Here is a 26,472-nt window from a genome sequence, read left to right on the forward strand (position 1 = left end):
AATTAAAAACTTTGAATCCTTAAACTCTATTTTTCTTTAAAAAAGGGTCAATCATTGTAACCCACCATAATATTTTTTGACAGAAAATTAATTATTAGTGCTTAGCCGTTTAGATGATGTGGTTATTCATGGGAGAGGTTTGAAGGGGATTGGAACTCCAACTTCACCTTATCTTTTAAGTCCTAATCTTTCAAATCACGTTTTTCTTCAAAATTGACTCAAACAAAATGATTATTTATGAAATTAATTTAGCTGTAAAATTTTATACAAAAATGATTTATTTTTTATAATATATTTAAGTATCGGTCATCTCACAATTGACACCAACTCCAATCATTGTCCATTCATTTATTGGTTCCTTAAAATATTAATTTTTAAGTATTGGCACTGAATCGTCAGCACCGGTATGTATTTTTCTCATACATTTTAAAAAATACTCATATTTTGGGATTAAAAAAAAGTTTTTAATAGGTGTTGGTGTTCTCGTTGTCAGCATCGATGTTAGGTTTTTTTTTGTGCCGAAGAACTATTTTCGATGTCATCTTCCCACAATGACGAGCTATTTTTGCACTAATCTTTCATTTCATTTCTTCTAGCATTACAATCTTATTGAATCTCATCCCTACTTTTGGGCGAGCTTGAAATGCACATCTTTCTTCTGTATTTTGTAGAATTGATTCATCGAAAAGAATGTATACGAACAACAGTTGGTTATTCGTCTTCAGTAAAATTTGTTTTTTCTTCATCTAAACACAGATCCTTCTTTCTTTCTTTTTTTCCTTTCTCCCTTAAATAGTTAAAGCAACCAAAACTGAATCATATATAGCCTGGTGGTGCCGGCAACGAGAACACCAACACAAAAAAAATTCACACTAAAAACACTACTATTGGCAACAAGAAAGCCGACACCAAAAAAAATTTCAATAAAAAAACTGGTGCTGGATTCGGGAAAACCAGCACCAAAGAAAAAATATTATTTAATATATTCGAGCACCGATGTCGGCAACAGGAAGGCTAACACAACAAAATTAAAATTTTGAACCAATGATGGCGTTCATTAAAAAAATAAAATTTTTCTTTTTCTAAATCTCGAAAGACGGATTTTTTTTTAAATGTATGAGGGAAAATACATACCAGTGCCGCCGATTACAATGCTGACACCAAAAAAATTAATTTTTTAAGATACTGACAAATGATTAGACAATGATTGAGGGATGATACGGGTTGGTGCTGACGATGAGATGATCGGCACCCAAATGCACCATAAAAAATGAGTTATTTTAGTACAAAATTTTACACTTAAATAATTTTGACGATGTTCAGGTTCTCATACCTATCATTGATCAAGAAGTGAATCTAGAACCTCAATAAGACAATGTTGAACAACTTCTTATTTAAAATGAGGTAATTGTTCCGGAAAAATAAACTCAACAACCTCAAGAACGAATGTCATTAAAAAAAGGTCCACTAGAGAAAGGATTATAATAGCTTTAGTGGAATATTTTGACCTTAAGTTGTATCAGATGAATTATTAAGTTAATGGTTTCTCAATGGTAACATTGTTCATACATTTATATGGTGCAACTAGAAAACTTTGTGTCTAATGATGCAAAGTTAATGATTTGTGAATTAAAGAACTTCATCTATGGGCTTAAGCAGACTATTCGTTAATAGTATTACAAATTTTACCAAATGATTATCTCATTCAGTTTAGAGATGAATTTGGTCGATAATTGTATACCACAAGTTCAGTGAGAGTAAGGTTCTATATTTGGTTTTTTATGCTAATGACATACTATTTTTCAATAATAAGTTAAGTCTCGACCAATACCCCAAGAATGATTTTAAGATTAAAGAAATGCATAAGATTCCATACATCTTAAGAGTGGGAGTCTAATGTATGCTTAAGTATGTATGCGTTCGGACATTGCGTACATTGTTGGAATGTTAGGCAGATATTTAAGCAACCCTGGTATCAACCATTGGTTAGCAGACAAAAGGGTTATGAGGTATCTTCAAAGAATAAAAGATTACATGCTCACATATCGAAGGTCTGATAAGTTAGAGATCATCAAGTATATAGACTCCGATTTGGATGGAATATTGATGCAAAATTTTGTCACTAGAGTGCAAATTGTGACAATAATTGGTAGTCATTTATTCCAATAACAACAGGAGCACATTAAAGTCAAAGCGCATAGATTTAAAGTTCTTTGTTGTTAAAGTAAAAGTTCAGAGTGTTAGGTGTTTATAAAGCATATTGGGACAAACTCCATAATTGCGAATCCACTTACTAAGGGATTACACCCAAGGTTTTTCATGAGCACATTGCTCATATGAGTGTAATATCATTTAAGGATATTTGGTTTTAGTGGGAGTTTGTACTTTTAAATGTTTTTATGTTATAGAGACGTTTTCAATTATTTCAGTTTACAAATATTAAGTTTATTTTCTGCAGAAATAAAGTTTATTTGGTTTATTCACACTCTGGTTTTGGTAATGTTTGATCTCACTAAGGTTTAAGGAGGACCAATTAGAAATAGACATGTTTAGATCATATTGCATATAATTTCCATACTACACATCCATACTTGATCTATGTCATTTGGTTGTGTTAATGTACATGATCAAGGATGGATTTAGTTATGATATATGTAACGAAAGTCGTCTTGGTTCTATCTTAACATAATTAATGGACGAGATTGTTCAGAATACTTTTTGTATATGATAATAAAATTTTGAGCTCATAAGGTTATATAATGATATGTAATTATAGAGTAATTAGTATATATATGTGGTCCAAGTGGGAGATTGTTGGAAAATATGCACATCACATATATAATAAGGGTAATTACATGTTATTATTTACTATCATAATAGGTTAGCCCAAATTAAAAGTGATCTAATTTGGTTATGGTTTATTGGGTTTTAATTATTAAATAAAGTATAGGTCAAATATATGTATATACTCTAGTAACTAATTTCTAATTGATTAAGGCCTAATTAGAAATTAGGGCCAATTAGAAATTAGGGGTAATATGTCAAAGTTATATATATTAGGGTTATGGTCCCTAAATTACACACAAGATAATTTTTCTAATATCCCATTTTTAGAAAAAAGAGTCATCTTCTCTAGATTACTTGTGTGCTAATTTGGAAGATCAAAACCCCAAGATCCGGAGATTTCAAGAAATCGATGAATTCAGGTAAACTTTCACATCTAGTTTTGTTCTTGTTTTGTTCTTGATGATTTGACATGACAAATCTTGTTTACAGTTCTAATTTTATATTAGATATTATTTACAGTTCTAACACAATTTGGTGCTCAAACTAAGCAACATCATATGGTCTAATAAATATTTGACATTTGTGTTCTATTTTAAAAAAGCATAGGCACTTAATTGGGGCAAAAGAAAACGTATGCACCAAATTGAATATTAAAGTTAAACTTAGGTACTTCTATGATACAAAAAAACTCAAATATTAATTTGAAAAAACCTCATGTACTAATATAGAATATTGAAGCCAAACTCAGATACCAAATTGAAACAAAAGAAAATTTAAATACCAAATTAAACGTTTAAATCGAATATAGAAACCAAATAGCATATTAACTAAAAACCAAAGAAAGAATTTTGTAGGAGTGAAAAACATCACATGACAAAATGGCATTAATTAAGCTTTGCCCCCACAACATTCTTTGCTTTTAATAGGAAACACTTATTTTTAAACAGTATCGATAATCTTGAACAATATTACGGGTTTATTTACATTATATAGGGTTTTTTACGTTAATAACATAAAAATTAGTTATGAAAATAGAGTGCCTTCTAAATTATTTATGAGAATGAACTGTTTTAATCATTATTTTTCAATGTTGTTATGTTGTCAGACGGTATACCCTCAAAGGTGCACAAATGATCAATACATAATTGCAGCTGAAAAAAAAATTTAACTGATGTTGCCACCCTATATGGCGACATCGGAATTTGTTGGTATAAAGTTATTTGTTTCATCGTATAGGGTGGCAACACCACTTTCTGCCACTTTCACACTTGCTTAGGTAACAAATTGAGAGAGTAGAAAATTGAGTCGTTATAGTTAAATGGGACGAATTTTAAGTTCTAAATAGTTACAAAAGTTTCAAACTTGTGTCCCTACAGCTATTAGAAATCAAGATTGAAGATCAATAATAATTTATTTTAACTTCAGAAATCAAGTTTGAGTTGATAAGGTTAGTTTGTAAATTTTTTATGTCATTTCATTTAATTGTACTATTAAGTATAATTATGTGACTATATAGTGATAATAATTTCTAGTATGGCATGCAAATTATTTTGTTTGATACATAGTTTTTTTTTGTTTTAATATGGTATAAATTATCTTAATAGCAACCAATATATATATTATTTTTAATTTATTTTAAAATTTTAGTATAGAAGATGAATAACAAATTTTTCGTATACGTCCATTTTGACGACATGTATATAAGTGTCTTGATTTGTATAAGAATTTGGCATGTAGCTTAAAGTTTGAAATGTTTGGCAGTTGGTTGAAATGGAAATGATTGAATGTCATATTCAAGGTAAGTATAAAGGAATGCTAAGGCATGAAAGTGATATTGATCGATTAGATTTGAGATTGAAGCATGACCTTGAAAATGTTAATTGCTTTGTTAAATTGGTATGATTTAGTAAATAACTGAGTTACTTTTGTGGCAATTGAATTGGTACAATTGGTGATGAATATAACATTGATAGGTTGGTATTTGATTGGTTTGAATGTCATTTTAGCAAATTGAAAATATTTGAACACACGTTGATTTGATCTTGTTCTTGTGTTGGTTAAGATATATGAGCATGAAATGTTAAGCTATATGTATGGCACTTGAATGGCATATTTGGGGTATGAACTAACATGGTTTAGTTTATGGTTTGAATGGTTTATGAATGGTCGAATAGGTTGAAATTAAATAAGTTGTATTGATGTGTTTGATGCCAAATTGACGTCATATTGTATTGTTGAAATTGGATTGGTTATATGGATTGTTCTAGCATGTGGATGAGATGTTTGGTGCAGGTAAAGTTATGCCTTGTGCGCAAAATAGGTATGATTGAGTGAAAGCTCAAAATAAGTACCAAATGACCTAAAGTGTACCAAAAACATAGTCCACGTCGCGATGTTGGGCGATGGTGGTCACGATGACTCTAGACTTCAAGCCATGACATGACGAAGAACTACCGTCATCACAACGACACCAAGCCAGTATGTCACGTCACAATGAGGAACTCTTTGACATCGCGATGTTGACTCAAAGTTTTGAAACTTTACAATTTAGTTTTATTTTATTCTCGGGTCGACAAATGAGCTTTCGTAAGCTCAAATAAGCTCGAATTTGATTATGTATCATATTGTAAATGTGTTTATGACATGTTTATATGTTTGAATGATCATGTTACTGTATAATTGATTGTAGTTGCTCCGACAACAAATGTGGCATCCTGTTGCTCAAACTCAATGATCAGGTCGGGTAAAGGGTGTTACACATTAGCACATTTAATAATTAATCAGAGAAATATCCAATTTCAAAATTTCAAAGTTCATTAAGACACCTCATAGCCTAAATACACATACAAGTACTTTGAGTGCCTCTTATATATTCACATTTCTCATAAATGCACTTTAAGTGCTTCCACATGCATGTTCAAATCCATATTCGAATTTAGGTATTATGATATGTTCATTTGCTTATTAACATCATACTCTTACCAAACTTAAGAGGGTCATTATGACCTCAAACATATTCTCAAAGCCAAAACTTCACTTACATGTACATATTATCACATACCAATTTTTCTTATTAAAGAAAAAAAAGCCTATAATGGCATATTAATCTAAATTTTTACCAAAGTGAAATGTTAACAAATTTTCCTTGTTAATTATACATTTCACAATTAATCACTTATTTTCAACACTTTAACACATAGAAACTTGAATACATTCCTTTACACACTCATTTTCATATTTATTCACATATTATAAAATATGTTCATTAATTGTTCTCGACAACCAATTTATAGAGTACATTAACATTTGATAGTTGACTTTATAGTCAAAGTTTACCCAATCACTTATTTCCACATCTTTAAGCCATAAAATTTCCTGCATTATCATATTGTAATCATTTATATATATAATCAATTTCACATTCTTATCACACAATTTTACCAATCTCTTAAACATATTATCATTGGAGAAGCATAAGTATCCAAGGGTACTTACCTCTTGGATGCCTAAATACTCAAAACCAAGCTTCCAAGTACTTGTTTCCATCCTCAAAATAGCTTGGAAACCCCTTTCTCATCATTTCTTCATATTCTTATACACAAGAACATAACAAAATATTAACATCTAAACTTTCCAAGCCTCATAACAACTTATAACAAATTAATTCAAGTTAGGAAAGTTGGAAAACACCATTACTAACATTTATGATGATTTTCCTCTCTAGCTTCAACTCTCCTCTATAAAACCATCAAACCTAGGCTAAAAATTCAATGATTAATGATGGTAATGATTTTAGGAGGTGATTTCTCAAGTGATTTTAACAAAATCTCAAAATTTGGAGGTTGAATTATGGAAAACTCCTAAGAGAAGACAAAAAAATGAAGAAGAAAGGGAAGAACCTCCATGGGAGAGAAGCAAGTGGGCAAAAGCATGGAGAGAATTGATAGAGGCTTCTCTCTTCCCTTTTCTTCTTTTAAAAACACCTAAGTGTCAAATGCCCAAATTCACCCATGCAAGTCCAAGATTTTTTTTTAAAAAAATGCTACTCACTATTCCAACACATAATCCAAATGGTCCAATTAAATTTTATATATCGAATATGTTGTCCAAATAATACTTTCATTATAAAATTATCGAGAAAAGACCAAATGTGGGGTCAAATTGCCTTTTTGCCTATTTTATGCCTTTAAGTGCAATTTCTTCACAACAAGATATACTTATTCAATACAAATCTCAAAATTCACATATAACCTTTAATGTAAATCCATTAATGGTGAAAATTTCACTTTTACCGTCTCCTTAAAAAAAAATTTATAATTTATTCCCTATACTTTCAAATCTTTTCTAGTTTGGTCCCAAAAGTAATTTTCATCACACCATATTCCAACTTATGCTTATGCTAATTAATCTATAATAACTTGCATTTCTCATTTTTATCAAATTGCACTTTAGTCTTTAAACCTTTCAAATTTTGTGATTTAGTCCTTTTGTCACTTTTTCAATTCTAATTTTTTCATTAATTCTCTTATCAAAAGTCACTTTATTTTCATAATAATTATTTTATCTGACAATTTTTTTTTATTTTCTCGAAAATTCACTATATCTATTATCGAAATAGTGTCACGCGTCTAACTAAAAATTTTAGGATGTTACACCTAACTTTTTTGTCATCGTGAGTGGTATGGTAAATTGGGAGAGTTCTTGATTTCAGTTTCATGAAATTTTTGAGGGGTTTTGTGTTCATTTCAAAAGAAACTATATTGGAGAAGAGAGAGAGGAGACAGAAGAGGTGTTTTGATGTGTTTCATTGTTGGAGATGAAACGGTTGACGACAACAATGGTTGAGAAAGGAGTGGCGACTAAGGGGTTCTAAAAAAATAAAAGGAATAACAAAAGTGAAATAAGAAAAGAAAGGCGAGAGCGAAAAGTAGGGATGAACGACAATGCTTGTTGGCTAATTAGACCACCCAAATCCACTAGTAGCAACAATGAAAGTGCAGCTACTAGGATTTGTAGGGGGGAAAAGAAAAGAAGAAGAAAGAAGAGAAAGGGAGAAGAAGAGACAATAAAAAGGGTCTAGAAAAAGAAAAAAATAAAGAAAATGGAAATAAAGAGGAAATGAAAAAAAATCATTTGTAAATTTCTTATCAGCATTTTGCTACTATTTAATGGTAGAGTGACTAGTTTGATTAATCTTTTTAATGACGGTGATCAAATTAACAAAAAGAAAATTAAAGTGACCAAAATAAAAATAACTCATATTTAAAATGATTAATGGGATAATTTACCCTAATCATAAATATAACACAATAAAGTAATACAAAGTAATTTACCAAATTTGTTTATATCCAACCAATATACCATATTGGCAAATAGCAAACAAAAATCTCTCTGGCCCTACCAAATCTAAAAGAACCACTCTAATTTCCCTTTAAAAAACTTTCCCTTCTGCAATGACGTAGATATTATTGGTTGTCACGCTTCCTCTAATGAATAATATTTTGATGGCCGAATTTTTCATTGATTATGAGATGTATTTCATTTTTATGGGTGAAATTTTAATTTTCGATCCTATAATAGAATTTTCGACAATATGATAAACAAGTACAATTTGACATTTTTTATACATTATTTTAATTTTTATCGTTTTTCACTTTAATCTTTTTTTGTCCCAATCAATATTTTAAAAAAAGTTTTTTGGTGATAAAAAGAAAGTGACCTAAAGTTAAGTGACCAAAATAAAAGTATGAATATGATGTATCCTGAATAGTTAACCACCATTAGAGATTTAACAGTTAAATGGCTAAAATGAAAGCATCCTAAAATTGAGTAAAAAATTATAAAGATTTTATTTTAGATGACCAAATGAAAGCGCTCTAAAAATTAAGCGACCAACTAAATAGTTTACCCTTATAATTTTTTAAAATGATATTAGAAATGTATTACTTTTCTTCATATAATTAAGATAAGTGTGTATGACTTGTATAGAAAATTGGCTTAAAAATTTGAGTTTAGATACGTTCTTACAAGAAAAGTAGTACTAACAAATATAATATTAACAATCTATTGTCTGACTATTTCACTCATTTATAAATTTAATCAAAACTTATTTGATCCCAAAATTTAAAAATAAAACCAAAATTGAATTAAACTATAATATTTATTTAGCAAATTAAGCAAAGAATAAATCAAAATGTGGTGATTCAAAATTACTACTTATTGGCTCAAAAAAATGTCACTTATCACCCATTTTAACACATAATTAAACAAATTTCTTCATTATTTGTGTTATATAAATCGAAATTGAATTATAATATTATTTAAAGATACCGAATTTTATATTTTAAAATTAATTTTTTTTACCGCTATCGAACTATCTCCTTCCGTACATCATTCTACCGCCTAGTTTGTCCCTTCTTTGCCTTGTCTATAAAAGTAACGGCACACCAAGAATTGGGAGAGGGGGTTATACGAGTACTATTTCTTAGCTTTTTGGTTGTTGGATAACCCTCAATTCTTTGTTTCAAAGCTCTTATATTTTGATTCTCTCTTCTGGGTTTGGTCAAGATTTTAATTTTCATTTCTGGGTTAGGCTTCAATTACTGCTTTGGTTCTTATATTAGATTCAATTCAAGGACATACAAAATTTTGGTTTTTAAGGTTCTGTTGGTTGGAAATTTGGGTTGCTTTCTTCTCTTCGCTTTTGATATTAAAGTCTTGTCCTTTTTCTTAGTTTGTAGATCATTTGAGTTTCTGTTGTTTGCAAAACTCTCTGTTTATTAAGTTCATTCATTGATTATTTTGGTGTTGTTTTTGGAAAAGATCTACCTTTTGTTCTAGAAGATTTGGAAGATTCTCTCTTTTATCGATTTCAAAACAGTGCAAAGTTTGTATATTTTTGCAGGTTAGTACTGTTAGAATTCTTTTCTTTTTTCTTTTTGGATTATGTTAGGAAGGAATTAAGTAAAATTTTTTACTTTCTACTTAGACAGATCTCTTGAAGCGTGCTCAAGCTAGGTTTTAGCCTGTAAGGTGGTTTAAATTTTCTGTATACAGTTGAATCTTTGAGAATTTTGGGTTATTTAAAAGATGACAATTGGGGATATAACACCAAAGAAGGAGAGGAAGTCAAGGAGGAGCAAACATGTTGTTGATGATACAGCTCCCTTGTTACCTAAACGACAAGATGAAGATGCTGGTTATGATGAATTTAATGGAGCTTCTTTTACTGGGGCGGTGTTTAACTTATCAACAACAATTGTTGGTGCTGGGATCATGGCCTTGCCTGCTACAATGAAAGTTCTGGGACTGATTCTTGGGATAGCTATGATCATCTTCATGGCATTCTTAACTGATGCCTCGATTGAGTTCTTGCTTAGGTTTAGTAGGGCTGGAAAAACTACTTCTTATGGAAGTCTTATGGGGGATGCATTTGGAAAGTATGGAAGAATCTTTCTGCAAATCTGTGTTTTAGTTAACAACATTGGTGTTCTCATTGTGTACATGATTATTATTGGTATGACTTCCATTTCATTCAACTTAGTTGCATACACATATCTGGTTGCACCTTCTTGTTGAATCATTTATTTCCTAGATAGTTTTCTCTTGCCTGATCTTATGGAAATGTGCAAATTTGCTTTTGAGCTTATGATAGTTTATTGGTTCTTGAAGGTGATGTGCTTTCTGGAACATCATCTAGTGGAGTTCACCATGCTGGTGTCCTTGAAGGGTGGTTCGGAGAACACTGGTGGAATGGGCGTACCTTTGTCCTTATTGTCACTACATTGGGCATCTTCTCTCCATTGGCTTGTTTCAAACGGATCGGTTAGTGTCTCGGTTGTCCTTATAGAATCTAGCAATACACTTTATTATATCATTTGAGCTCTCAGAACCTAGTACTTTCAATTTTTACCGTTATAAATCTAAGTTGAATAGTTTGTATGGCATGTTTATTGCCTAGTTTAACGTGAATAATGAGCAGTTATGGTGTCTCATGCTTGCAGATTCCTTAAGATTTACATCTGCCTTATCAGTTGCTCTGGCAGTTGTGTTTCTTGTTATTACCGTGGGAATAGCCATTATCAAGTTAATAAGTGGAACTATAATGATGCCTAGATTGCTACCTGATGTCACCGATTTGACCTCATTCTGGAGACTCTTCACTGTAGTCCCTGTTTTAGTCACGGCATATATCTGCCACTACAATGGTATGCAAGCAATTCTACTCTTGATTAAGCAATGTGTTTTTCATCTCCTACATTGGTGTATGTAATAAGAATCGTCGATATTCTTGTGTGCTTACATTTGCAGTTCACAGCATAGATAATGAACTAGAAGACTCTACCCAGATAAAACCAGTTGTGCGTACGGCACTTGCTTTATGCTCAACTGTTTATATAATGACAAGCTTTTTCGGCTTCCTTCTATTTGGTGATTCGACATTGGATGATGTGCTAGCCAACTTCGATACTGACCTTGGCATCCCCTATGGCACCCTGCTTAATGACGCTGTACGTGTTAGCTATGCTGCTCACCTCATGCTTGTATTTCCCATCGTCTTCTACCCGTTGCGACTCAACATGGATGGTCTCCTATTCCCATCTGCAAGGCCGCTAGCTCTGTCTAATATGAGGTTTGCTTTCACTACTGTTGGACTCATCACACTTATCTTCTTGGGTGCAAATTTCATCCCCAGCATCTGGGATGCATTCCAATTCACTGGAGCAACTGCTGCGGTCTGCCTTGGTTTCATTTTTCCTGCTGCTGTTACTCTTAGGTGAGTTTTTGGACCTTCAATCCGATTAGATATATTATCCACTACATTTTACTTCCCTCCGTTCACATTGATGACCATCTTTCTTATATGATATATTACAGTAGACATAGTGGCTCATACACATGGTAATAAAAAGCTAAAATTGAAACATTGCAAACATAGTTGCTCAGAAATGTAACGAGAAAATAAGGGTAACTGCATACAGAACTTGATTTGCATTTAAAATTTTGTTTCTCCTGGCTCTATCTTGGTTTATCTTTGTTGGTTTTTTAAGTTCTTACTTGTGTTGCATGTTTTCAGTAGGCTTATGAGCTGGCTATCATCGGTTGGTTTCTGGTTCAATACTAAACATAGATTTACATTAAACCATTTTTATCGGCTTTTCAGGGATCGCCACTCTATAGCAACAAAGAAGGACAAAATCTTAGCTATTTTCATGATTGTGCTTGCTGTATTCTCGAATGTGGTTGCTGTGTATAGCGATGCCTATGCTATGTTTAAGAAGAATTCAGTAACAGAACCCACAGCATGATCTCTCTGGAAAAGAGAGGTGGTCATGTGTCCTTTGAAGATTACCTGATTTATGGCATCATTGGAGGTGTGACTCGAAAATCTGGGTTTTCAAATGAGGTTTGATAAGCTATTTAATAAGATGATGAAGTTGAAGATGAAGACGAACCTTTGCTTCCAATGTAAGAAGTTGGATTGTTGTGCAAGTGAATGAAGTTTCATATATTGCCCCATTGTATCGTTTCCATTATTGTACTCTTTCATGCTTGATTCGAATCATGTTGTAGACATTAAAATCTTGTAAAATTGCAAATGAAATCTTCGTGTTTCTTTATGCTTGAGATATCAACCGGAAAGTTTTGTTTTTCGTTTCTTGATTTTCTAGAGAAACGAATGAAATTTAAAATATGGCGGTTAAGTTGAATGATAGAGAAAAATATCAATAATATAGCATACGGAATTCTGAGCTAAAGCTGTCAAATTTTTTTCCCCAATGATAATAGCTAACCAAAAATACTTGCACGTTCAATCTTTCATTTTCTAAATTCAATCTTTCACAATCAAATCACTCTCCCATTTTCTAAATTCAATCATTCAAAATCAAAATCATTCCTCATTTATTCTAATATAGGTGCAGGGGTGGTCAAATCTTAAATATACTACTTTAAGCACAAAGCCTGAGAATACCACGTACAAAAATCATTTGCAACTAAATGAGAAATAATCATCCTCGAGATAGCTTCTAAAAAGGTTTTGCTTAAAGTTTTTCTTCAAATTCTTTTAACTGAATGCTTTCCTCTCGTATACATCATCTTGAACTTGTAATAATTACATGGTATTATTACCTAATAACAAAAAATAGGATTTCAGTGAGGGCAGGCAAGTGCCCCCATTTAAGATCTGTCTCTACTAGCTCTGATTTACATGCTAACTGTACAAACTGTAACCAATTCCTCCGGTATTGAGGCCTTACATTACATACCATGAACATCTTTCACAATGCCATACAAAGGGTAAAGCAGCAACTCCTTACGGGATCATTTTCTCGTGATAATTCACCTTGTTCGACTGGTTGTACATTCACAGAGAACCAGAGGTAGCACAAAGCATGGGGTTGCTCTTAGGGTCTAGGCTCAGATGAAATCAAAGGCCAAGATATGAGATTAGTTGAAGAAATAGGGTGAGTCTAACACGTCTCTTAGATCAAAATCTCCCCTTTCAGGTAAAGGAGGAAAAGACAATGCAGGGAAAGACTGCTGAAAGCTTTCCAACAACTGAAAAAGTTACAAAAATAAAATAATAAATAATGAGGCGACAAAAACACTATGTTGCAGAAACTTATTTAGCATAAATTCGATGTAAAAGGGCAAAAGAAGTTTAAAATTTTCAAATAATATTCACTGGTGTCTATCTGGGTGCATGTTGCAGACCAGTAGAGTAGAAAGGGGAGTGAGGGAGCAGTGCAGTGAGGAGAAAAGAGCACCCTCACTGCGCCAGGTTAAACACCCTGTCCATTACATTTTTGCCCATTACTTTCCAATACATGACTTAGTACTGTTCATATGTATAGAACCCACTTACAAATTGAACTAGTATAGGACTGTAATAGATAAATAATGGAAGGAGCTTTGACCCCACTACACCAGTGACCATACAAACAAACATAACCTCAATCCCCTTTCCAATGCCACCACCAATCTCTCTTTCAAAATCATTAAGAAACTATTATTCATGCCAACCATTAAAATACAAGTTTAAGTCTCTGCTTGGTATGAAGGACCGAAAACAGTGACGATGAAAAATTTGTTAATCTCTTGGTTAAGCTCTAAAGTAGGAAAGTGATTATGAATATTAACCATTTAATTAGCAAATTCTCCATCCTCACTCTTCTCCATCTTTCATGCCAAAAAAAGCCTAAAGCTCACAGTCCAAGGATGGTCTTAAGAAATTTGTACAGTGAAATATAAAGTGAACAAATTTAAGCCAAATTAACATGCACACGAGACAAAGCAGTAACTAGAAAGTGAGGACACTTACATTCTCCAATATTGGTTTTTCGTAGAGTTCAACAAATTTTTCTCTTAGTATCTTGTTCATTTTATCCACATCACTTGCATGTGTCCAGTATGAATCATGAACTCCTGTAAGTATACATGTAGCATAACTTGAAATTGACCATAAGAACAAGAATATGAAATACCAAAATAACATGAAATGAACTACAGTACCTGCAAAGGTTAAGCCTGCTTTTTTACAGGCAATTGCAGTCATCATCATATGAGAGCCATCCAGGGAGTGAACAAAATTTGGAGGGAAAGCTGTCCTCTGTCGTTTGACCATAATCTATTACAAGAAATAAATCACCCGCTTTAACATTTGGGCAAACTTAAATGTTCAATAACATTACATGAATGTACAATGCTAAACGAATTAGGGTGATTTAAACATTATGGAATTTAAACAGCCGAAGATTGGCATAGCAATTCTCATGGCCTATCAACTTCAGAAATCATGATTAAAGGAATTCAAACTTAAATGTTAAATAACATTATGGAATTTAAACAGCCGAAGATTGGCATAGCAATTCTCATGGCCAATCAACTTCAGAAATCATGATTAAAGGAATTCAAACAATGCAATCTAAATATTAAATTTATTAGCGTGCAATTTGAATTCTAGATCCAACTTAATACAAAAATTATGAAGCTATAAAGTCAACAATATAATAGATCCAAATCTAAATCTAAATTTTATAGGAATATAATTGGATAAGCAAGCAGCAAACCCAGTCCCAATTTTAGAATCAGTATCATAACAGTTTACCTATTAAGCATAAATTTCTCTGGCCAGTGGCCACTATTATGAGAACTTGATAAAATTTAGCCCCATTGCAATATGAAACGTTGGTTCATATATGATAAAAGACCAGCGGAAAAACGCTGAGCTATATCTAACATAGTAGCATAACTTCTGCTACTTTTGCACTAAAAATCCAGTGACTGTTACTAATCCTTTCAGTCATCAAACCAGGTTGTCTTATGATCTTCGGTTGACATGCTGTGTTCAGTTATTTATCAATGCTAGGGTATGCAGTCTTCAAAGGTAATATCTAAAATATACAAATGTATAAACCATAAAATTGAGATAAGGTTAATGTACCTTTTCAGTTTCGCGTTGCAGAGTTAAAACCTGAAGGGAAGTTTTTATCTGCCAATTACATGGAAAGAAACTAAAATGAGTCAAAATAGTATTAGTGTTCTTGATACATACACAGATGAAGTGAAATTTATTAAATTCTATTCACCGAAACTGCAAATTTTCAAGTTTGGAAAATCAGTTGACTTGCGACAAGTTTTTGGATGGGATCCAAGCATTTCTGGGTTGAGATGTCTTCATAGCGTTCAAAGATCCATCATACGTCTTATTTTCGTTTTCTTCCAATCAATATTTTTATTTTCATCTCACCCCCAATATTTATTTTTTGATTTTATGTTCTGCTTTTCTGTTTATTTCTATTACTTCTAATCTGTTTTGTTTTTTCTTTCAGGTCAAATCAAAATCTTTCACGAGTCAAACAACTTGAATACGATCTTCTGCTACCAGACAATCTTTCCATCATCCATCTTATTTTCATTTTCTTCCATTCAAAATTGTTTTTCATCTCACCCCAATATTTATTATTTTCTTGATTTTATGTTTTGCTTTTCTCTTTATTTCCATTATTTCTAATTCATTTTGTTTCTTCTTTTAGGTCAGATCCGAATCTTTCTTGAGTCAAACAACTTGAATACGATCTTCTTCCACTGCCCTATCAGTTCTCAAATTCAATAGTTATTACCAGATTCATTTCTATTTGGAAATAAATCTATTACCAGGTTCTTAGTTTCTACAAAAATCAAACACTCAATTCAAATACTCACAAGATGCCTTCCTAAGGCTCGGTATGGTTGTACAACAGGCAGTCCAAGTGGAGTTGTCCAGCTCACTGGCTGATTTTCAGATGCAATAATCTGTTCATGTTCAACGTTTCAAGCTAAAAGGCATCCAATAAAATTTGAAGTGTACAGAAAATAGAAAAATGGATAACTACAGGCAGTGAGAAAGTAACAGAGGGTAAGAGACACACCTTTGCACATTCACCAAGCCAGATCATTATAGCTCGTGCAGCTTGAAACATCTCACCTAAGGCAGTTAACGTTGTCTGTTTGACAAATAAATAAGATTTTATCATAAAATTGAGAGAGCAGGTGAGAGTACAATTTCATTTATTGACTCTAATTGGAGTTAAAGTACTAGAAGTCCAGCGTTCCTTCCCTACCTTAGCAGCATAACAAGAAGCAACAAAGAGTTCTCTTTCATCAGTAATTACACCACGTTCCTTCAACCTCCTCTTGATTTGATCTCGTGCCCCAATATAAGTTACACCATAGACTGAGGTCATCACAGTCTGCTTCACCAGTTTCCTATCCACCTAGTTAATATTTGCAGCAAACAGAATCAACTACCATGTAAACTAGCTTCCAGTCAAGATGGATATAAATTCAGCAAGTTCCCAATGCCATACCTGCCTTATGAATGATTATAGTGCAAGAAAGAAACAATAGTTGCACATTTTTTGGAAAACTATAATTTTTTTTGCAAATATCATACAAGGAACCCATGGAATACCTGGTTAACCAATATTTTTGCAAGCAATGCATCTGGAAAAACTGAAGGATCCTTCTGTGCATCAATCCGCATGATATCAAGCACTCTACATTCAGAATATGAGTTCTTTTGTTATTATATTATTATATAAAACTTCTATGGAAAACATTTTTATCATCTGAAATATATAAATCATAAAACATAAGTCAAGAAGCTCTTAGACAAGATCAAAAACCAGATAAAGTGATGACTATTATATAGAATGTGACGTGTGAAAGCTATTACTAATTACCAGGCATAGGTTTAGGCAATGGCATTTCAACTGCTTCCTTCAAAAACAATAACTAGGATCCCTGCTTGCTATGATTGTCCAAATGTATTAAACTAAACAAAGTTATGCATAAGCCATAAAATGGAAACTCTAGCATAATCACCCTAAGAGATCCATTCAATATTCGCTAAACATTTTTGTTATCAGTTCTTCGTTTTTTAAGTGCTAAAATGCAGTAACAGAATCTGAAAAGTTGAACAAAACTTAATATAACTGTTATTTCCGTTTTCAAAAGAATCATGAATGAACAATCATTTCAATTGATTTACACAGCTGGCCAACTTGGTTATTTTTCAATCACTTGTTAGAGTCGTTTTTTTGGGGGGACCGAGTCAACAAGAGAATATATCAAAAAGCTCACTTAGAGTATTAAAAGGTTTTTCTTGAACCAACAGAAAAATGGCTTACCTGCCAGCTATTCCTGAGTAAACATCTGCTGGTTTTTCACCTGCAACCAGATTGACTGCAGCTGCTCCCAACTGTAAGTTAATTTTCAAACCAAAATTATAAGCAAAAACAAAAGGTATAATAACTTCAATCCTAACTTCTGACTAGAAAAAGGATACCTTGTCTCTTCCAAGTGCAGCATAGTGTTGTAAACCATTGCAGGAACCATCCTACGGGAAGGCAATAAAAAACACAACAGGCAAGGGATCAGCTTATAGGCCAAAACAGCAAACGGCTATTAGAAGATGAAAGAAGTGTCACTGCATATAAGAAAGGATGTACAATATATCATCCATAAAATAAAATATTAACTCAAAATATTCCTCATTCTAAATATTTGTTTGAATAATATTAATGGACTGAAGGGAACATTTTTAGCTAGTCACTAAACAGCCCAGTATAAAAGAACGGACAAAAGTTGCATGCAGTTTAGACAGTAGAAACCTGAAAATTAAAGAAAACCGCAGGCACTCTTCTATAATGCATGTAACAGTTTGATATTCCATCATGTAGCTCAATTTTATAGTTTTGTTCTTTTCTTTTTTTTCAGTTCTGTGTGCAATATTTGTATGGTTATCAACAAAGTATGTCTGTCTAAATTGCATAAATATAAATATATATACTGACCACCAACAGCTGAGCTATTCAATTCATGTAGTGCCCGTAATGAATGATCTCATCCAAATAATTATGCAGACAAACTACGGGGAAGGGGGGAGGGGGTGGCAAAAGAAGGAACCTGATGCACAGGTATATGGGAAACAAATGTCTCAGGGGAGGAGCTTCTTAAAGCTTCAGTGAGATTAATGCACACAGCTAAGCACTGAAATGGATCTTCTGCTTTTAACCACCAGCGCTTTCCTTCAAGTGGTCTGTCTGCAGAGTCGAATATATCATCCAGATGATTCTCAGTGAAAGCCAATCGACCTTCAAGAGACAGTTTGTCCACCCCGCCAGCAAACAAATTCGCAAGATGTATTTTCAGCCAGTTTAAGCCAGATCTTCCAAGAGGGCGACCCTCTGCAAACTCCAAAACACCCCGACAAAGATCCGAGCCAAGATGATTCAAATATGGGTGCATGGGATATGCACGTCCTCGAAAATCTAGATTGTGTGGGTAGTAGAAACCTTCTTCATCTTTCATTCTCCGTGCCACCTGCACACAGTTTTAAAGAGTTTGAATAAGTCTGATTTTGTAATACACAAATATACTAGTAGAATAGAAAGGTGAAGGGAACATACAGCAAGCTTAAGCTCTATATCACAACGCTGTGAATGCCTCTCTCTGTTTTCCTTTTTCACAGATCTGACTTTCCACTTCCATTTCCTAAGCAATGCTTCATCCTCAGTATCTGGCTTTTCTGGGAAGGGAACCTGCAAGGTTTGAGGATTACAATTTCCACTTAATGTCAGGGAATCAAAATAAATGAAAACAAAACCACAGTGAATTTAACATCATCCTCATTGACCATAAAATATACAGCACAATCAGAAGCCAAAAAGTGCCAAGTGTTAGAAAAAAGGCAAAAAATAGAGAAAAGAGGTACAGTAGCTCACATCATTGCGGTCCACCATATCAGCAAGACGGCCTCCACTAGTCCATATTCTATCTACAACATTAAGGACCCGCTTATTTATCCTCCATTTGGTATATCCAAGCGTATCCAGAGCCTACCATGTTGATTACACAAATCAAGTTCTTTGCAAAAAAAAAAAACCCAAAGCAAATGAAATGAAATATATAAGCACCACCAATTGAGCCAGTAGTTAGGTACTAGCATCCCATAGCAGAATACCATCAGGTTAAGAATTATTAAAAAATCAACCTCAAAGACTTGTTCTAGCTGGTTCGTAGGGGTTCTCTTGACAGCTTCTCGTTGTTGTTTAGCTCCATGTGTGCGCATAATGTAGGAAGGTAAGAACAAGTATGCTCCTCTGTCGTAACTACAAAAGGAAGAAAAAGAAAAGGAAGAAGAAGAAACATAATTGTTACCTACATGGTAATATTAATAGAGAAAAGATAGGTCATCGCTGCTTATCAATCATATTACCAGCAAAAAGAAATTTTAGCAAACTAATTAATACAAAAAAAGAAATTGCTAGTTCTTCAAAATTTGCACCCAGTAATCTAGTGAAACATGTCGCGGAATCATTCTGTCATAGAAAAATTGTTAACTTTTTCATTTAAAAGTGCTCATAAGTTATTCTTCATACATTTTACTTCAACTGGAATGCAAATGATTTATAATCTGATTTGCTAAATGTTTCCAAATTCTCTATGGAGAAAAAAAAAACCCTAAACTGATAATCTCCATCAGCAGGAATTGCCACATCTGTTGTCCTAGTTCAGCATCCTAAGCCTGTGTCCAGGTTAGTGGTTACTGCAGTTTTTTAACAGGCAGCATCAATCTTACTTGACCTCTCATTAAATACCTCAAATTTTGAATATTATATGAGTTCCAATTGCATAACCACCAAAAATGAGAAGCAATCTTATATATCATAACCAATCCATATTTTAGATTTCTAAGTGCATTTTCTTGGAACTTGACAGCTAGCTTTTATTAAAATTATCAAAAACCTTAAACCAAGGAAAAATCAAACTATAATCTTGACATGAAACAGAAAACAACATACCCTGTCCATTTGACTGGGGGCACCAACATTGGCATATAAGGAATCACCATGTGCCTTGCCTGGTGAAAGAAAGAATTAAAGAATAGTTTTACACTTTCCAATAGATGTTTGAAAAACAAACTAATGCATCAAGGTAGCAGCTCTACTTGGTCCATAACACGGACAACAATAAAAAAAAGGAAGAAGGATGGTAAACTATTAATCGTTATTAAGTCTTATATTCTAGATGATAGTTTACAAGGCAGCCTAGGAATTTTATATTGATCTAACAACTTAAATAGCAAAAGAATAATAAAATGTAATAAATCATTCATAAAAAGGATTATAACCCAATTACTTACAGTTCTCTCGAGCCCTTTGCGGACTAGTGGGTCACATTCAATAACACCATATCTTCTGCCAGTTTTCCTGCAGAAGGAAATGCCCAACAACAGCAATTTGAAGTGACTACATCAATCTGAAGTTGACACGAAAGAGAACCAATCAAAATATAGAAATTAGTCCTCACTTGTTTTCTTTCACTACAGTTTTGAAAGAATGCAGAAATGCAGGACGAATATCTGGTGGTGTATCAGCTAACTGATCAGCTGGAGGTTGTATATAAGCAGTTCGCATCAATAACTCGATAAGATGGCATCCAACCTAGGGGAAAAGAGCAGAGATCACAATTTTAAAAATCACAGGATTAACGAAAAAGTAATGTTTCATCAGCAATTACATGAAATTAGATGAACCTTAGCCTTAGCATCCTGGCCCCAGGGTTTTGTGTTGTCCTGTCCCTTCACTATCTGCCTCACTGCTGGTAGCTTTTGTTTCTTTATCAAATTGGTCACCTTTTTCCTTAACCTCTCTTGCTCCTTAATTGCCGCATTGGATTCACTTCCTTCATCTTCATCCTCTTTATCAACCTTTTTTTTCCTTGTATTCTCCAAGAAATTGCGTATTCTAACCTAACAATGATAGAAATGCTTACAAATTAATGCCAAATTTCAAGAAAAAATGGGGTTGGTCAGGATTAAGAGAAGCAGGTCCAAGGAATGCAGCACCATCAAATGTCACCCAAATGAAGATAAAACAAAGAAAAGAAAGAAAGTGCCATGGAAAAATGGTGCATTGAAGTCCAAGTCACCTATAACTTGCATTGACCAAGAAATGATGCATTTATATGAATTTAAGTAACATTAAAAAATATTTCAAAAAAATAAGAGAGAGAGAGGAAACGGAATCATGTCTGATAAGGAATACAAAATGTGCAATGAATTGAACATCATGGGCAAAGGAATGACGTAACAACACAGAATGTCCAGTTTTGAAGAAAAAAATGCAGGATCCTAGTTTGACATGCCTAATATTCTTATCAAGATAATGGACAATAAAAATAAAAATAAATACACATATAGTTATTTGTTAGATAGAAAATGGTCATTCTTAGAATCAGTAGACTTCAAATTCAAAATAACCCAACATCTAAAACCATGCCAAACATACAGGTTTAAATATCTTCATCTTAACCAAAGGTTTAAACAAACATAATATAAGCACCCTTCTCCCATTTGGGAATAGAATAGCTTAAATATCTATTGCTTGCAATGCCACAATATTTAAGGTCCATTCGCAACTTCAATTGAACTACTGTTCAAGTCGTCAGCATTCTTCAGCTTTAGGTTTGTAATTCTAACAACTCATGCTTCATTCTTCATTTGGGAAAAAGGAGAAAAAGTTCGGATTCTATTTTCCCTCTCAGTGTCTATTATGTCTATATGAGTTTACTTTCTAATGCCAATACTTCCAAGATCTAACCTGAAATAACTATAACAACAGGACATGAATTATCTGGTGAAGCATTATCTAACACATGAAACAATAGGCTTTCCATCAACTATGTAGTTCTCAAATAAAACCAAATACAATGACACATTAAACAAATATAGAGAAAAGTAGCAGTCAATCTCACCCACCTCCTGCTCAATGGCATCACCTATCAGGCAAGCAGCCTGGACAACCCGAGCACATCCATGTTCCCCTCCAGTCATCAGCAGCCCCATCAACTTATGCATTGTGATGACTGCCGCCATATCAGCTGGCAACTGGTCCAAGTAAGCTGCATAACCCGCCCTAAGTTTCCCTGACCTATACAGCTCTTGTTCCTTAATAATAGCATCACGAAAAGGCTCGAACCAACCAAGAAACAAAGACTTCATATATGGCAAATTGGGTGCCAATTTTTGCTCACACATATCCTTCAAAAGTTCCCTATACTCATTTGCAGCTTGTTCCCATGCTTCAGTTTCAATCTTCACTTGCCTGCTTTTCAACATTCGGTACTTGTTTCCCCCCATTCCTGTCTCCTGTATTTGAAGAATTTTACGCCTATTTATATTCTCTCTCCTATGTTCTTTCTTCATTTCATTCAGCAACTCCTTAATTTCTTCAACAGCAGATACGTCATCTTCGACATCAGTCGACGAAGCCACCTCTGCCACACTAGCATATCCATTTGGGCACAATCCTCTAAGTCTGCACCCAATCTCATTCCTCAAAAGCCCAAAATTTGGTTTCCCCATACAGTCCTCATTACCTAAAACCTCACCTATTTTTCTACCACCCATGTCAAGAAACCCTGAGCTAGAGCAAAAAGACCCAAACTTCAATTTCTCCGGAAAAACTGAATCCTGAGTAACACCCAGAAAGCTATAAGTTCTAGGAAACCATTGAGAACAACGGGTTCTTGAAATGGCATGTTTAGCTATGTTTCTCCACATAATTCTGGAAATCCTTGGAGGGTTTTGGTAAAGAGTCGTGGGTTTATTATTATGAAAGGGACTAGAGTAATGGAATTTGTATAAAAGATTAGAATAAATTAATGAGGTTTCGGGGATGGACATCAAATTATTGGAGAATGAACGGTGAAACTGAAAATGAAGTGGGATTTTGGGATTGGGATTGGGATTGGGCAGGTTTTAGGACAAAGGAAAATAAGTTTGGTAAAGGAATATTTGAAGAAGAGGATGAATTCATAGAGGAAGGGAAGTAGTCGCCGCCTTAAACCCTGCTTAAAACCTTGTATGATTGTAATGTTGTGTTTTGTAGCTTAGTTTTTGCTCTCAGTTGCCCTGTGGGCTGTGGCAGTGAAACGAAGGGTAGAGAATTGTAATTTAAGATTTCTGGGGTCCTTGATTTTCAACGAGAAAGGGAGACAATTAAAGAAGCCCAAGTTTTGGCATTGAAGCCTGAAGGAATCAAGAAAACCCAACACCAACTACTCTTGGGTCTAAATAATGTTGAGTTTGGATCACAAAATTTATACCCAAGGATTGCCATGGATGCAAGCTGGCTATTACGTTCTGACTATCAATTTTCTTATTTTGAGCTATCAACAAGTGGTAAGTTACGTACATTTAAGGAGAAAAGATAAATTTATGTTTTGGAGATAAGATTCCGAACATAAACAATATAACCGATATGAAATATATTAAAAAAATGAAAAGAGCTTATTATTACTTCTAATTGCACTAATAATTCTCAAAATTTACAAAAACCTAAAAATAAAACAAACATGATGTAATTTAAAACTCTTGTGGACACCATTTTCTGATAAAACAAAAAAATTTAGTTGTCGTCTTTAAAAAAACAAAAATTGGAGTCGCCACCGATCCTTTATTGAAGTGTGATCGGCTCACCTTAAAAAATAATTCTGGTCTGCGAACTTTAAGAAAACAGGTTCGGGAGTCAGTTACGCACGATGAATGGTTAGCACCCTCGTAACGCCCAAAATCGGTACCAAATTGATTATTTTAATTTCTTGATGTCAAAAGTTTAAAAAGATTTAAAAAAACTCAAATAATGAAATTTAAAAGAATATTCAATTATTTAAGTCAAACGAATAAATTGAGACCCAATACGTTAGAGTACAATTTCTCAAAATCCCTAAACTTTGAATATTGCTATTGTTTTATAGGAAAATTTCTCATCTCAAGAAAACGATGTCATGCCCAATACGTTAGGACATCACATGTTGAATTCCTGAAAATGATTTTTATATTTATGCGTTTTGAAAAAGATATTCTCGATTATTTAAGGTTAATTAGGAAAATTGGAACCCAATACGTTAGGGCTCAATCTTCTCAAAAATCCCAAATATCGAATATTACAATCTTGAAAGCCTTTGAAAAAATGGCTTTAATGCTTTAGTGAAATCAAACATATTTTCTTTAAAAAGTATGATAAAATGTTAATATACAACATGAAACAAATATTTTAATTTAAATCATATATGTATATGTGTGTACAAAGTATGTATATATATAAGTATAATATATAAGTAAATTTTGAAAATATGTATATGCATATATTAAAACATGTATATATAAGTATACATATATGAAAACGTGAAATACACAAAAACACTTACAATGTGTTTGGTTCAGTGTAATAGGTAATCCATTACGCCCCGATTACGCGCCTATTACATTACCGACCTATTCCGGAGTTTGGTTCGCTGTAATAGGTATTACGCGCGTATTACAATACCAGCCTAATCCCCAAATTCTCTGTTTTTCTATTCCCTTCCCAAATCGAGGATTACCCATTACGTCCGGCTTCCCTTTCCAAGTCTCTGTTTTACCCTCCCTCCCTACCCGACCCTCTCTTTTTTCGTCCTCATCATTTCTCCTCGTGCGCTTTTACCGATCTCTCTCTCGATCATTTTTCCCTTTCATTTGTTAAAGACGTTTGAAAGCCATCGCTTCATTTTTCTCTCGGTCTCGGCGTGAGGTATGAATCTTGGTGTTCATTTTTCGGTCTGGTTCCTTTTCGGTTTCTTGGTGTTAATTCCTTTTCTTTTTATTTGGTGTTCAAATCCATCACTGCCAAGTGGCTTCTGGGTTTCAAAATCCAACTATTCTGGGTTTATTTTGTGTTTGCTTCATGAACTTGGATTTTAATCGAGAATTTCTCTGTGTATGTTTGTAGTGGAAATATACAATAGAGGGTGTATTTATACATGAATAAATCCTAATTTTTTTCTATTTACAACGTGATAATATTAATGAGCTCATTAAGATAGTCGAAATGCTAGAAGAGCTCATCAAGATAGCATCATTAAGTGGTTATAGTTGGAGTAATGAACCGTGGATTTTATCTTCTTTGGAAAATAAGTATTGAAAGACCTAATAGTATAAACATGGTTACAATTGTGTGCACCTGTGGGAATAAGGTTAAATTGAGTGTTTCTTGAGAAGAATGAGTGAACCCAACCCCATAATACATTGTAGTTGTGTGTTTTTTTCTTCCTTTCTATGTGAAACCGGTGGGATACTTAGTATTGCGGTGATAATGAAAGCGAGGAATGTCTTGGATGTTTTTTCTTAGGGAAGGTCATGGTGAAGCATTGAATGAGAGAATCAAGTCCACAGTTGGGGAATTTTGAGTGTTTTGGAAGGTTGCAGGTTGAGCAACAAAAGCAAGTCAGGATTTCGTGTAACAGATTTTGTTCTTGAATCTAATCCTTGATAAATTCATGATTCATGTCATAGCCCTTTCTTTTGGGGGGGGAGGGGGGTGTTCACTTTTGCTGGGTTTATTTCATAGCTCTTGGAATAGCTTATTTGGTAATGCACAAACGCCACCAGTGGAGAGTTTTATGAATTTGAAATTTGGCTCTAATACACTTCTGTGCTGCTTGACCATTACGTGTGTTTCTGAATCCTAATGTTATGGTGCCCAAAGTGATTGGTTCTATTGCTTACAAACCAAACCTTACTGGAAAAATAACAATAATTTGAAGGTATTTAAATGGGAGGAGTTAAAGGTTTTCTTTTCTTTTCTTGACATATGTTCTTGGGAGCCTTACGAAATTGCAGTCATCATTTGTTTTAAATGCCTTCTTTTGATCTTTGGTATTATTTTTGCTTCATTTACAATAGGAAGAGTTAATGTAAGAGACCCTTTTCTTTCTTTTGAGGAAAATTATGGCGTTCGTGTTTTCAAATATCTTGTATCAATGGCATTTCCAAGAACCAACCTCTCTCTTAACCTCATCATGAATTGCATGGCCATAGTTTCACACCAACTTAAATTCTAGCAAGTTGTATTATCTGAATTCCATTTCTAGTTAGTTATTGGAGGCTCAAGCTAGAATTCAACTTTACATCTACTCTGACATTTTTGAAACTGACCTTTGTCGGTTTACATAGGGATGTACCGTTATTTTCGAGTAAATGCAATAACAAATTGGCCATCGGATCTTTTCTTCTTTTGTTGGAATTGAAATCGTTCATCGCAAATTTTTTGCATTTTACTACTCCATTTTGATGATTTATTAAAATATGACATCCCT

At 33.5% G+C, this 26,472-nt stretch overlaps 2 protein-coding genes across 3 annotated transcripts; one reads left to right on the forward strand and one right to left on the reverse strand.

The window, feature by feature from the left end:
* The first annotated feature begins 9,235 nt into the window (after window positions 1–9,235).
* LOC105803545 (amino acid transporter AVT6A) lies at window positions 9,236–12,407 on the forward strand. Of its 2 annotated transcripts, none has more exons than XM_012635786.2 (6): window positions 9,236–9,691; window positions 9,776–10,303; window positions 10,459–10,611; window positions 10,791–10,994; window positions 11,098–11,563; window positions 11,951–12,407. In XM_012635786.2, exons 2-6 carry the CDS (start codon window positions 9,877–9,879, stop codon window positions 12,093–12,095), a joined length of 1,395 nt encoding a protein of 464 aa, XP_012491240.1. In that variant the 5' UTR covers window positions 9,236–9,691; window positions 9,776–9,876; the 3' UTR covers window positions 12,096–12,407. The 2 variants fall into 2 exon arrangements, with proteins under 2 accessions (XP_012491240.1, XP_012491238.1); XM_012635784.2 differs by having other exon boundaries at window positions 9,780–10,303.
* A 306-nt stretch (window positions 12,408–12,713) lies between these two features.
* LOC105803542 (DNA-directed RNA polymerase 2B, chloroplastic/mitochondrial) lies at window positions 12,714–23,275 on the reverse strand. The gene is made up of 19 exons (XM_012635774.2): window positions 22,094–23,275; window positions 20,870–21,085; window positions 20,644–20,777; window positions 20,477–20,543; window positions 20,136–20,194; window positions 19,325–19,442; window positions 19,056–19,169; window positions 18,741–18,872; window positions 18,238–18,654; window positions 17,618–17,668; window positions 17,460–17,530; window positions 16,742–16,826; window positions 16,392–16,544; window positions 16,200–16,274; window positions 15,994–16,083; window positions 15,233–15,280; window positions 14,302–14,416; window positions 14,111–14,214; window positions 12,714–13,347 (listed from the first exon to the last, which is right to left on the reverse strand). Exons 1-19 carry the CDS (start codon window positions 23,018–23,020, stop codon window positions 13,237–13,239), a joined length of 3,087 nt encoding a protein of 1,028 aa, XP_012491228.1. The 5' UTR covers window positions 23,021–23,275; the 3' UTR covers window positions 12,714–13,236.
* Between the last annotated feature and the right edge of the window lie 3,197 nt (window positions 23,276–26,472).

This window comes from Gossypium raimondii, chromosome 11 (genome assembly GCF_025698545.1).
Source record: "Gossypium raimondii isolate GPD5lz chromosome 11, ASM2569854v1, whole genome shotgun sequence".
In the NCBI taxonomy this organism is placed as follows: domain Eukaryota; kingdom Viridiplantae; phylum Streptophyta; class Magnoliopsida; order Malvales; family Malvaceae; genus Gossypium; species Gossypium raimondii.

Excerpts from the sequence above, each read along its gene's own strand:
- LOC105803545 (XM_012635786.2), top strand. The coding sequence starts at position 9,877 with ATGACAATTGGGGATATAACACCAAAGAAGGAGAGGAAGTCAAGGAGG. Across the intron at positions 10,995-11,097 it reads ATATATCTGCCACTACAATG|TTCACAGCATAGATAATGAA; the intron begins GTATGCAAGCAA and ends TTACATTTGCAG. Across the intron at positions 11,564-11,950 it reads CCTGCTGCTGTTACTCTTAG|GGATCGCCACTCTATAGCAA; the intron begins GTGAGTTTTTGG and ends TCGGCTTTTCAG.
- LOC105803542 (XM_012635774.2), bottom strand. The coding sequence starts at position 23,020 with ATGTCCATCCCCGAAACCTCATTAATTTATTCTAATCTTTTATACAAA. Across the intron at positions 20,778-20,869 it reads GCCAGGATGCTAAGGCTAAG|GTTGGATGCCATCTTATCGA; the intron begins GTTCATCTAATT and ends CTTTTCCCCTAG. Across the intron at positions 19,443-20,135 it reads CCCCCAGTCAAATGGACAGG|TTACGACAGAGGAGCATACT; the intron begins GTATGTTGTTTT and ends TTCCTTTTGTAG.